This window comes from Eptatretus burgeri, chromosome 7 (genome assembly GCF_056783735.1).
Source record: "Eptatretus burgeri isolate ZD-2024b chromosome 7, Ebu_testis_v1, whole genome shotgun sequence".
Classification (NCBI taxonomy): Eukaryota; Metazoa; Chordata; class Myxini; order Myxiniformes; family Myxinidae; genus Eptatretus; species Eptatretus burgeri.
In genome coordinates, this window is record NC_140967.1 from 63,691,196 (window position 1) to 63,704,959 (window position 13,764).

The 13,764-nt window shown below is 44.8% G+C and overlaps 1 protein-coding gene across 5 annotated transcripts in view; it reads right to left on the reverse strand.

Moving 5' to 3' along the window:
• ARHGEF4 (Rho guanine nucleotide exchange factor 4) overlaps positions 1 to 13,764 on the reverse strand; it is a 105,644-nt gene that overhangs the window by 27,291 nt on the left and 64,589 nt on the right. For 4 of the 5 annotated variants that reach the window (XM_085888816.1, XM_085888817.1, XM_085888814.1 and 1 more), the window contains 2 exons: positions 13,395 to 13,552; positions 9,411 to 9,590 (listed from right to left, as the gene is read on the reverse strand). In XM_085888816.1, coding sequence (XP_085744942.1) covers positions 9,411 to 9,590; positions 13,395 to 13,552 — 338 coding nt within the window. Of the gene's footprint in view, positions 1 to 9,410; positions 9,591 to 10,487; positions 13,321 to 13,394; positions 13,553 to 13,764 lie in introns of those variants that run through there. The other variant, XM_085888818.1, reaches the window with a different exon arrangement.

A 13,764-nucleotide genomic window follows, 5' to 3' on the forward strand; every position in this document is an offset into this window, starting at 1 on the left:
ATAACAAAGATGAATAGGGCCAATGTAATACATTATCGTTATTTCAATAATAGTGATTATTAATTTATTTTATCAGGATTAGATGATTTGGGGGTTCCCAAATTTGACATCAAAGGAACAGAGAGAAAGAGAAAGGGAAGGAGAAAGGGAAAGGGAAAGGGAGAAGGGGGGAGGGGAAATGGAGACAGACACAGAGAGAGAGGGATAGAGATAGAGACTTTTGTATCTTTTTATAATAAAAATAGAAAAGAAAGCCCCGAAATGAGAGTTACATTTTCATTTCAGAGAAAGAAAGGAAAAACCAAGAAACAATTTCTGAAGAAAGGAAAGGATGAATCGGGTGGATTATATGCAGAACATTTCACAAAAGGATAAACATTCCTCTCGGACTTTGCAAATAACTTCCTTTATACATCATTTTGATTCGAACTGTTGTAATCTTCCAGTTACTGAAAGGAAAGCAAAATCCAATTGAACACGACTTACTACAAGGGTTTGGAACAAGAACAAAGCATCTTCATCATTCACTCCAACACCGTCAAGTTTTCTTTTCCTTGACTTATATATTGTTGTGGTTACCAAATTCGCAAACCACCATTCAGGTCCCTTAGGTGAGATATCTCGGTAAGTACATGTGTAGTTAGGCCCAAACCCGTTGTCTAGTGGGAATACATGTCATTTATGCGTGCTGCGACTCTTCAGGATAGCCGTTTTTCTTTTACTATCTTTATTTTGGACCAACCGCCATGATTACCACCACAACCACAACATCAACCACCAACCACAACGCCGCTTCACCACAACCGCCACGACCTTCACGTCACACCTCGCAACCGTCGCATCGCCACCGTTCTTGCGCCGCCTGTGGGTGCCGGTGTTGGACTCGTGCAGGGCGCGCGCCGAACAGCGTGTACAAAATCACGGATTTTGTGCTTCAAAAACGGATCAAAAACGACACACGCCCACTTTTTGCCGTCCAATCGGTGAGCGAGGGGCGAATTGGCCCCGCCCCCAGGGCATTGGAGGGCGATCGATATATGCAAATTTATGGATCAAAAAGCATTCACGCCCACTTTTTCTCGGGCCAATGGGGAGCGAGGTGAAAGGTCGAAGGGAGGGGGTCAAAGATGAGAGGGCGAAGCTACGGGGCTGATAAAAGGACCGTGTTCGTCAGTCCAGAGAGTAGGAGAGTCGAGAGGGAACAGAGAGTCAAGACTTCGCGGGCGGTGGAGTTGGCAAGCAGGAGCTGGTCGTCGTGTGCGTTGGAGTCGGAACGGAGGGGACGGAGCTGTGGAGAGGCAGCGAGGGCAGACGAGGGGGTGCTCGCGTCGTGCAAGGAGCTGCACCCCAAGGAGGCCGACAGCGCGACCTGGCCGAGGTGGAGACGCTCGTCGCGGGACAATAAAAATCCTCTATACCCCGAGCATCAGCAACCCCCTCCTGTTTCCCCCCGCGCTGAGATAGTGCGACCAAGGGGGCCCCTTTCCGACCCCCTACCAGACACTGTCCGCGAGGCCCGCGGAGTTGAGGCACCATCGCCGCTCCGCGTCTCATCACCAGACGGGTAGGCCCGACCCGGTTTCGGCCTCAGGCCCGCCTCATCTTTGAGGGTATTCTTTTCCTTGGTTTTGGGTATGTGTTGTCGGCGCCGTCTGTGAAGTAAAATTGTATAAGTGTTGCCGTGTGCTCGTATAATCGGTATTAGATCTGCATTGTCGCATTTGCTTTTTGTGTAAATTGAATTGTGTTTTTCTTTTCTGTGTGCTTTTGGTGGAATTGAATATGTGCGCTTTCCGTTCATCGCGAATAAATGTGCTTTGTGTTGAACTGTTTCCCGCTTCGCTTCGTCATTTCCTTCATTGAATCCTCATCTTGCTTCACGTAAAGGGTTGGTAGTGGGCTGAATACGCCCGATAATTAATCGAACCGTCGAGGCCGACGATAACACCGCTCGGTTATCCCGATAGTACGGAACGGGTCGCTTAAGTGGCCCGTGTCCGAAGTCGACCTGCGGCGAGGTGCGATCGCCCGGTCTACCCTCCACGTGGGTACTTAGGTAGGTCGAATTTGGCGAGCAACCCTATCCCACGCGGGGGCTGATTGGCTCGATCGCGGTGAGACCGAAAGGTCCACCCGTGACTGGTTCCCGGCATTAGTCCGAGAGGGTCACGACTGGATTGTCCGTCCGGTGGGCGACGTGCCGCGATTCGAGTTACGTGGCCGTCAGCACGCCGGCGGGCGCGAATACCGTAACAATATACTGCCATCTTTGCCTGAGCAAGCAGGAAATTGGCGAACACAGCATTGGAATTTTTGTGTGGGATATCCAATCCATAGATGAACACACAAGTGTTAAAAATCAAACCAAACCTCACAAAACAATTCCGAAGTAAAATAAATAAAGGTGCCAACCATTGGCATTCAACATCGATGTGAAAAAGGTTTTCAGATTTCTTACAAAAAGGACATTCATCGACAAGCAGATTTGAAAAACGATGTAACAAGTGATTAGAAGGAAGGATCCAGTGTACTAGTCTCCATTGGAGGTCGCCATGTCGTGGTGGTACAGGAGGGTGATAAAAACCTTTCCAGTTAGGAAAATAAGGGGGAGAACAAGGTAAGAGGTCTCTCCATCGAACCTTCTGCTGTGTTATTTGCTGTTGCGAAAGAAATTTTACACAACCCAAATAACGGTCTTTTTGTTTGGGAAGGCCATTGAAGCCTACGTTAAAAGGAGGACAAGGAAGAGGGCTGGCAAGAGAAAAAGCACACACGAGTTCAGGAAAGGTAGAGAGAGAAGGTATTCGATGTGCATTATGTTCATTGCTTTGGTGGTCTTGCTCCCAAGCAGGTGCGAGCTGTGTGCATGTCCAAAGCACACTACCTAATATGCATGCCACGATTCGAGAGGATCGCACACCGACCAGGCTTGCCAATGCATCAGCTCCGATCCAGCTGCCGTTTGGGCTGAGAAGATCTGCGACAGATTTAACGCCCTTGTCGGTAAAGCGTTGAATAAAACACCTATCAGCAGGCATATCATGGAAAAAGGAGTTGTAGAACAAAGGTTCTTCCAAAAACATCTGTTTCGTGTAAAAATGTGTAGCTCTTGTTATTGTCAGAGCTTGCCACGCATTTTGCATGCTCTGATAGAAACCAGAGAGGGGGGATGTGTCGATTTTGGAAAGGTCCATCAGGAAAAGAGAGTGGTCATAGCCTAGCCTCCCAGCCTGTTGCAAAAGGTGACGAGCGACGTTGACCCATGGTGGAGAGGGTCGCATGTATAGCATGCAAAGAGTAGCCGAGAGTCGAAAGGCCATTAGCTGGCTCTTTTATGTCGACCAGGCCTTGTCCTCCATCGGTCAGTGGTAAACTGAGGACCCCAGGTCGCAGCCAGTGTTTTCCGTCCCAGAAAAAGGACACGAAGCACTTCTGGAGCTGTTGAAGCAACACCGCTGGAGGATGCAGCACGAAGAACCTGTGCCATAAGGTAGAGGCCACCAGTGTGTTGATGACCAAGACCCTTCCACGAAATGACAGTTGTGTGATTAGACCTTTCCATTTTTGCAGTTTACCCTCAACAAACTCAAGCAGACCAGCCCAATTTCTTGCTAATGTGGTATTATTACCCAAGAACACTCCAAGGCACTTCACACCATCATTGGCCCATGACAGTGGAGCAGGAAGTCTTGGCGCCAAGTAGCACAATGGACCGAGCCAAAGGGCGCTTGTTTTGTTCCAATTTACTTTGGCTGAGGAAGCCTTTTCAAATAAGGACAAACAATAACGAACGATGTTAACGTCATTGATATCTTGTACGAATACACACACGTCATCGGCGTATGCCAGTACCTTGATGGGCCGTTCAAGCTGGGACAAACTAACCCATGTTAGTCTACAGCGCAAAGAAACCAGTAGGGGTTCGATGGAGAGAGCATAAAGCAACCCAGAAAGAGGGCAACCTTGTCTAATTCCCTTGTTAATAGACAAAGGTGGAACAAGTTCATTGTTTATCTTAACCACACTATAAATATTATTGTATAGTATTTTAATATAAGAGATGAAGGTTGAACCAAGTCCAAACCGCTCAAGTACTTCGAAAAGGTACCGATGATCAACACGGTCAAAGGCTTTCTCCTGATCAAGGAGAAGAAGTCCTAAATCTTTAGGGTTTTCCTTGCACAGTTCAATGATGTCTCTCACAAGGGAGATGTTGTCATGGATGGAATGTTTTGGGACACAGTAACATTGGTCTTCTTCCAACAACGAGGATAAAAAGGAGTAAGTCGCGATGCCAGGGTTTTTGAAAATATCTTATAGTCCGTACATAACAGGGAGATAGGACGCCAATTTTCAATTCTCAGCATGTCTCCCTTTTTTGGGATGAGGGTAAGAAGAGTTCGTCGGCAACTCCGAGCTAGCTCTCCAAGCTGGCAGCTTGCGTTCAAGGTGTTAATGAGTTCTGGACCCAATAAGTGCCAAAACTTCCTGTAACATTCGGTTGTAAGTCCATCCAATCCAGGTGCTTTCCCAATGGCAAGGCCGTGCAGGGCAGTGCCAAGTTCATCCAAGGTGATGGGTCTTTCCAGTTGGGAACGCCCATCTTCACACAACACTGGCAGGCCTACGGAGATCGAGGCGACACTGACAGGATTTATTTGTTCCATTGAATATATTTTCGAAAAGTATTCCTTCACGAAAAGTTTGATTTCTGATTGTGTAAAGGTAATGGATGAATCTGCTAATCGCAGCTGAGAAAGCTGCTTACTGGGAAGACGTTTCTGTAAGGAAAAGAAGTACTTGGTTGGTACGTCTGCCTCATTCAGGTGTCGCACCCTCATCCGAACTAAGGCACCACGTGCATTCCTCTCGGTTATTTCCTTTAATAAGGACTGTTTCTCAGTGGTTTTTTGTATGTTACTATTATTTTGTCCGATGACCCGTTGGAGTTGTAAAATCTCGAACTGTAATAATGCTTTTACTTCATGGTCAGCCCTTGTTGAGAAAAACTGGTACTGTTGACAGAACCCTTTAATTTGGGTTTTTACTAAACCCCACCATATCAGCGGGTTAACGGAACAGCTTAACTTCTCTTCTCGGAGAGCCGTCCAGAAGGATTCAAAGACCTGAATGAAGTTGAGGTTTTCTAGTAAACTGTTATTGAATTTCCAATGAAAGCTCCCTGGACGTGGTTTAGAGAGTTGAATGAAGACTCGAGCTCGGAATGGTCGGAGAAACCAGAAGGCACGATATCGGATTTATAAACTCCATGTAATAAATGAGAATTTACATAGATGCGATAAAGCCTCCCAAGTGAGATGTGGTTGTTTAAACAACGACACCATGTATAAGACCGATCAGAAGGGTGCTGCACGCGCCAAATATCATGAAGATTATATTTCGCAATGATGTTTGCAAAAAGTTTTGCGGTACATGGTTGGGGTTCCGGCCCGTTCCGGTCAAATGAAGCATTAACAGTACAGTTAAAATCGCCACCAATAATTAGACAAGTCTGCAAATCCAGTGTTTGCAGGAATTTTCTCAGTTCGGCAAAAAAGGAGATCCGCTCGTCATTTTTGCTTGGAGCGTACACATTGAGAATTGTGAACTTGACCTGATCGATAGAGAAGGTCACAGAGGCAAGGTGTCCATCAATAATACTCATAAAATTAAGGCAGTACGGATGGAAATGTTTCCCTAAGACAAACATGATGCCTGCCTTCGACGTGGAGTTGTTACTGAAGAAACATTCCTTGTCAATAAATAGTCACCACTGAGCCTGAACAGATCGGACAGCATGGGTCTCTTGTTACAAAGCTATGTCGAGACCGTTGACCTCGACCAGCTGTTTAATTTGGATCTTGCGGAACGGACTCCCACCACCATTAACATTTATCGTTCCAATCTTGAAACTGGCCATGAGGAAAATAATAGCTTTGAAGAATAAGATCAGAAGCAGGATAATTGATTAGGATCCCTTTCCACCTTGGCAATCAGTTTTTTTAAGCGGTGACAGTGTGTCTGGTGGAAACCGAATAAGTCAGGCTTACGTACGATAGCCTGAGCACACTCAAGGAAGGACGGTAGATCTGGAAAGTATTCCATCAGGTTTATATTGCGTTTCCTATATGTATTTTGTAAGAAGAGTCTTATTTGTTCAAGGGGGGGGGGGGTAGGACCTTGACTCGTCGGCTTCTCCACCGTTTCCACCTGACTGTTCCTGTTTGCTTCCTCCAGGTCAGATTCGTCAGAATCGGTTTTAGTTTCCGAGTCACACAAGCTTGTACTGTCCTGCATATCAATACTGTCGTCAGTATTGATACACGGATCTGTACTGGTTACCACGTCTATGTGCTCTTCCATTGTGGGAACATCTCCTGGTGAAGTAACAGAAATAACCGGGGGGGGGGGGGTTGATGAAACAGAAACACCATCAGTGGATGTAGCGATCTCGCTTCCCTCGACCGTAACGGTGTTATCGACCTCCAACGGCATGGGGGTATACAGTACTTTGGGGGAGGGGGTCACTTAAAACATCTATTTTAACATTTCCTGCGTTTCCAGCTTCACCCCGTGATGGACTGGGAGCAGTTACAGGGTTAACATTTGTTTCACTATTTCCCGCTGACAAGGATTCAGGATTAACATTTCCCGAAGTGACGGCAGGTTCATCACTAGTGGTCTGTGTATCACCGTCAATGGACTTTCCAATAGGAGAGTTTTTAACAAGTGAAACAGTTTCATTTACTGCGAGAACAGGTAAAGCGGTCTCTGTAAGGGAGACGTCTCTGTCCTCAGCGGCAAGTAGGGTAAACTTGTTGGCCGTAGGTACCGGGTCCATTCCGGGTCCATTCCGGGTAGGCCTTGTAGAGTGATGTCAGTCACGACTGCGGGAACATTACCGACAAATTCCTCGTTTGTAAATGCTCCTTTCTTCTGGGTTAAACGACCATCAGGTAAAGTCTTTCTCTTCCTTGATGAGACGATGGTGAAACCATCCCAAACATTCGTTTTGCTGTTTGGACTATCGGACTGAGAGGACTGAGCCTTCTTACCGGACACGGAATTCGCTTCCTTCACAGTCGAGGAAGAAGAAGAAGAAGACGTATTCTTGTTGACGAGGTTTGTTTCAACGTTTGACGAAGTCGCCTTTGGGCGAGAACGTTTCAAGTGTCCAAAATTAGCACATTCGAAACATTTCAGGTTGTCAGTGGCTACATAGACTCGGTAATCATGATTATCAATTTTGAGTTTTAAAACAATGTTCAAGGTTCTTTCAACGTTAGAGGGAGGAAGCACCACACGAGCTTGTCTCCGAAAAGACATCACATGATTCGTCCGATCGTCCTGGCTACGTAAAGGTAACATGGTGATTTGAGAAACCACAGAACCATAACGAGATAGTTCGGAGATCAGTGTCTGATTCTTCAGGAAAGGAGGAAAGTTCGAGATCATGACCTTCACGGCCGGAGTGTCGAGGGGGGAGACGAGCACGAAATGTCCGTCATCTGTTGATAGTCCGGTCGATACAATTTCGTGAACCAGTTCTGTCTCAGACACGAAGATTACCACACGTTTGTTCATTCCTGAGGCTGCACAAACTTTGTCAGTTCCGACTATGTTTCCAGTTGCGATAACGAGATCCTCGATGCTGACGTCGTCGGATGGGACACAGACGACGCCATGTTTTCTTGTTAATGCTTCAAATGCCGAATAACGGGAATAAGAAGTCATGTTTAGGAAGGGGGAGGAGGGGTGATTACTCTCGTGCAGTAATTAAATACGAGCCGAGACAGGTTTCTAAAGGAAATAACACAGCTCGAGTGAAGAAAAAACGATCAGGTGAAGGCCCGGGATGGGCTGCCAACGAAAAGCTATCCACAAGAAGCTGTGGGCTCATTCTCTCTCTATCTTGGGGAAAAAGGTATGCGAGGAGAAAACAGGAGGATGGGGAGCGGAAGAGATGAACCGAAGGCCAAACCGTGAAATAACAAGGACAGATGGGCGGGGTGGGGTGGGGTGACGACGGCGCGAGGGAAGGCCGAAGTGCGAGGTCTAACGAAGAGGGGAGGGTGGGAGCACAAATAATGATGCGTAGAAGGAAAAAAAGGAAGGGAGGTAAAAACGGTGCGAAAGGGGATAGGAAGGCGAAAAAAAACAGGGCAGATCACAGCTCCCCAAGACTACACAGCCACCATGACACTCCACTCGACTCACCAACAGCCAGCAGGGGGCGAGAGAGGGAGAGAGGGAGGAGAGAGAGAGAGAGAGAGAGAGAGAGAGAGAGAGAGAGAGAGAGAGAGAGAGAGAGAGAGAGAGAGAGAGAGAGAGAGAGATAGAGAGATAGAGAGATAGAGAGATAGAGAGATAGAGAGATAGAGAGATAGATAGAGATAGAGATAGAGATAGAGATAGAGATAGAGAGATAGAGATAGAGATAGAGATAGAGATAGAGATAGAGATAGAGATAGAGATAGAGATAGAGAGAGACAGAAAATTCTGAAGGTGAGAATGGTATTAACTCTGACTCGGTCAATGTGAACACCCAGAGCGCCATGAATATAGGGATGGGGAGGTACAGTTGTGTTAAACGGGGAATTTGCAATGGGATTACTGAGTGATTGAAAATGTAACTCTTTTCACCTTTATTATGTACAGTATGTTGCCACTTTAGCGTCACAAAAGTAGTGATCTCAAAATGCACGTCGTAATCCTATTGTTACTTTGGACCCCAGCCCGTCCCCCGCATGGCGGGAGATGGGGTTTTGCAATCACGTGTGTGTGTGTGTGTGTGTGTGTGTGTGTGTGTGTGTGTGTGTGTGTGTGTGTGTGTGTGTGTGTGTGTGTGTGTGTGTGTGTGTGTGTGTGTGTCCGTCCGTCCGGGTGGTAACTTTTTTCATAAAATTTTCAACAAAGCTTTATGAAGACAATATGGAGAAGACAAATTAATAATTTGGTCAAAAGGTCAAAGGTCAGCATCACATAAAATCCTCGATTTTCTTCTAATTCACCTGAAATTCTCATTACAATTTGAGCTTTTGTCATGAAACTTTCAACAAAGCTTTATTTTGACAAAATGGAGAAGACAAATTAAGAATTTGCTGAAAAGGTCAAAGGGACCATGTAGCTTAAGGAAGAAGTCCAAATACAAAGCAAAGGTCTTGTATTTTCAGATGCTTTCCAGTTTTATTTGTCATATTTGCTATGACAATAAAAAAAAACACATGTCAATAAAATAGTATTGCAGCTTTAACTGCAACAAAGCATACAACTGATTGAAGCAGTCACATACAAAGTCAAAAGCACTGACAATGGCAAAACTTGTACCAATGGCCTTCATATAGCTGCCAAGATGCTATACCCACCGTACACATGCAAACATTCTGTGTGACACAAATTGCACAACGTACCCTCACAAAGTTGGCAGGGAACCATCCACGCGTCTCCCCGATTGCTCCAAACCACCACTGTGGATACGTCACCCCATGCACACGAACCAGCTGCCCCGCACGCAGGCCCAACTCTGAAGCATTCATGGTCACATGGTCCCACAGTGCCTCAGCATACACTGCACAGCCTGTGGTGAGCAGCTGAAACAGCAAATGACACAAGCAGTGCATCATAGACTGGTGTCATGTTAAATGAGCTGCCAACGCAGAGTGGGAAGAACACCAAGACAGCTGGTTCACCACAAGGCAAGAAAATCATGAAAACATTAATCTACCATTGATTGTTCCTGCAGAATGAAACCCTCTCCTGTTTGTCCTCTGTTAACCCTATGCCAGTTGTTCCTGTGCATTCATCTACACATACCATTTTACACTCTCGGTATATGTTCGTGTTTACATAGACCCATATTTTGTTTTGTAGCTTTTAGTCCCCCCACCCCCATATCCATATCTATCTATCTATCTATCTATCTATCTATCTATCTATCTATCTATCTATCTATCTATCTCTCTCTCTCTCTCTCTCTCTCTCTCTCTCTCTCTCTCTCTCTCTCTCTCTCTCTCTCTCTCTCTCTCTCTCTCTCTCTCTCTCTGTGTGTGCTAATAAACATGATATAATTACACAATTCTTTCCAAAAAATGAAAACAAGTTATTGCACATGTGGTAAGACCTTCAATGTTCTGCATTATAATCTAACTAGATATCGTTTAAAATAGAATAAGCATTGAATAGTAGTGCTGCACAATACTTAGTACAGTTGAATTAAGCACAATGCAGTATGATGAGCAACAGTGTATTACGATGAGCTGTGATGCAACACAATTATGCAGAGTGCAATGCAGTTAGGTATGATGAAGTACGTACGTGGAGACACAATTCAACACTATGCGGCACAATGAGACATGCTGCAGTACCATAAGATGATGAGACATGGTGCATCATGATACAGTGCAGCACAACGAGACATGCAATGTAGCACAAGATGGAGCAATCAGACTTTAAATGCATTATTGGATTCATTCATTAAAATTCGTTACCTCCGTTGGTGAGGCTCAAGCACGAGCAGTGAATAAATCCAGGCAGGAACAGCGATAAGAGTGGTGGGAACAGAAGAGTAGATTGAGAAAGAGGGAAAGATTAAAAAAAAATGTATGAAAGATGCTCAAGCTCAATGTAGAGTAGACTAGACGTGAGAAGGACAAGGAACTTTGCACTCAGATACAACATCAACGATTAAGTGTTCAAGCTGGACCCAGCTAGCTGGCTGGCTCAGGCTTGGTGAGATAGCAGGTTGTTATACCTTACACCAAGATGAGATCCCTTGGTGTCCTGTGCATGTATAAAACTCAAAAAAGTAATTGGAAATCTTGAAGATATGAGCTCACAAACCTTGGACATGTTCACATTCTCTCCATAGTTTGATGGCATTACGACAAGATAACATGTTTGCACCAACAGTTTGATCAGCTCTTCCATTGCAGTGAGGCTGAACATTTCTTCACACAGATCTGTAACTCTTTGCTTCACCTGCCCTCCAACAGACCTGTGCCAAAATAGGTACGGAAGAGGCCGTACGTGAAAAACATCCATTCACAACCATAAAAAGAGAAGGTCTTCATGTAACCCTGTTTTTACAGTGTCATTCCAGATCCAAAAGAGTGAATTGCACAATCACAGGTTGTAAATGTTGTTGTTGTTGTTGTTGTTGTTTTATACCACCATTTTATTGCCATCCCCAAAATTGTTACTTTATGTTATTCTATACACGCATTGTAGTCTATGTCACAATAAATCTTTATTTGTTCTTCTTACTACTCTATTGCTCGTTCAAAGTCTCTTTTCTTCCTCCTCATCATCTTCTTTCATTGGCAATCTTTCACAATTGTTTCCATCTAATTTCTAATCACCAACCTCTCCTTACTTTCTGTCTACTCAATCCTACAATTATTAAGTTTTTTTTTTCATTCTTTTTCTCCCCTTTTTCTTCTCTGCCCTCTTTATAACTTCCTATCTGCAGTTTCTTCCAAATGTTCTTCTTCAAGTCCTCTTTCCCCTTATCTCAAGACCAAGTCAGCAGAAGCATAAGCACCAGATTGACAGCAACCAGCAGGAACAGAATGGCAAAAACCACAGCATTTTGTGTCTCAGGGCTAAAGTTGCAGTTGAACAGCTGATAGACAAAAGAATGTCTTTCCTTGGATGCATGGGACCTCCCACGTACTCCCAATGCCATCCCTGACCTGCCTTTCCTATTCCTTCTGCACTTCCCTCGAATTCACCTTTACAATCTCTGCGAACGCCCTCACCTTTTTGCGAGCGATCGACTTCTTCGTAGATGTCTGCTGCTTGCTTGATCTTGTATTACCTTTTTCTTGTAGATACTCGTGCCCTTTCTCTGCTTCCGTGCAGAGCTCCTGGAATATAATCCTTCACAATGAAAGCAGACACCTTTCTTTTCAAAATGCTGTTGTTTTGAAATTCTATCCGGACAGTTGTCTGTCTCTGTCTCTGTACATGTAGCTTGTCATACACTCTTGGTCTGTACCCTCAGTCCTGCTTACCCTCTCGTTTTCTCTTTGCCCATTTTCACATCTCGGAGACAAAGATGGGAAAATCTTTCCTCGAGAAAGCAACCAGAAGGGAGAGAGACAGAGACAGAGACAGAGACAGAGACAGAGACAGAGACAGACAGAGAGAGAGAGAGAGAGAGAGAGAGAGAGAGAGAGAGAGAGAGAGAGAGAGAGAGAGAGAGAGAGAGAGAGAGAGAGAGAGAGAGACACTGCAACGAAAACAAGGAAAGATAGAAATAAATAAAATTAATAGGCAAGATAGAAAGAGCGAGAGAGAGCAGTATACAGGCTCAAGGTATTATCGCTTGTGCACAGGATGCAGAGAGCAGAGAAAGAGATGTATGGCCAAAAGAGAGCGACGGAGCAGAGTCAGGGGAGGAGAGCAAACACATACAGATGGGTGGGGAAATGAAGCAAGAAGGAGGGGAGAGAGAAGGACCATTTAGAGGAGGGGGGTGACATCCTCACCAAAGCCACACCTATCATAGCATGTGGGGGAGATTTATCATCATGAACAATGACAATAATGCTCAACAAAAAGCTGCAAGGGAGCATCATTGATAATATAATTCAGACAATGGATATTTGCTTCTTCATCTCCATAAACTTAAAGGCAAAAACAAATACTGTCTAATATACCAAAGCCGAGAATCGAAAGAAGAAGGCAGTGATGAGGAGAGAAAATAAATGCAAGAGAAAGGTGGGATGATGGGAGGTGTTGCCCCTGCAGTAAGTGAAGAATCCCTCTTCGTATGGCTTTGCCTGGCCTTGCTTAAAATTCATTGCACGAAGCATTCTGGCTTCGCGTTGTTTGCCCGTTTTTTTCTTATTTCCCCTCTTTTCAACATTTAAATTTGCAGCCACCTTTAGTTCTCTTGTTCAGGGAATGCGACCCCCGAGGTATTAAAATAAGGAAAAAAAAATGCAGCAAAGAATGTTGGGTTGGCGAGAATCCGGCATTAAAATTTTCCCAAAAGGCACGATGCGGAACCGCTGATCATGGTTGTTTCAATGATGGTTGGCTCCTAAAGTTAATGAGCTTACTTATACAAGGAGAGCTGCTGAGTAGCAAATTTTGAGCCAATTCACATTGTGAGTACAGTTGTTATTGAGAAAGAACAAGGTGTGGGCATTGGAGCAATCCACGCAGTCGCAACTGATGCCATTATGTGGCTGTTCAACCCGAACTGGGATTTATGAGTTGCTATGCATCAAGTCATACACAATAATATTTACAGCATCCAGACAACTTTAGCAATCTGAATTCACTTTTAATTTCTTAAATGAGGAAGTTTCAATCATAATGAGTTATAGCTCTCACATTTAATTATCTGTAACCATCAAGACCTAGCCCTCATGATAAGCATGGCCTACCTTGGTGATGGTGTGCTGCTCCCTGCTGCCTGTTAGTGGACCAAGGCACGACCTCGAGTCTGAAGAGTCTTCAGAATAGTCATCATCATCACTGCTTGACGCCCCTGGCACAGCTCCCAGGCCGCCCAGCCCTTCTTTGCCATTTGTCCAGCCTTCGCCTGAGCACACAGAGCCTGGCTCGATCAAGCATGCAAACCCGATGTTTTGGTTACAATAATATTTTTCTTTACTTTCACTTGTTGAATTGAGGAATTAAAGAATCTTAGCACTTTTTTGTGTAATTGTCTTTCTTTAAAACAATGAGAATGATGCATGCAATTTGTGTGCCGAGCATGTATGTCAGAGATCCCAGCATCTCAAGATGCAGCAG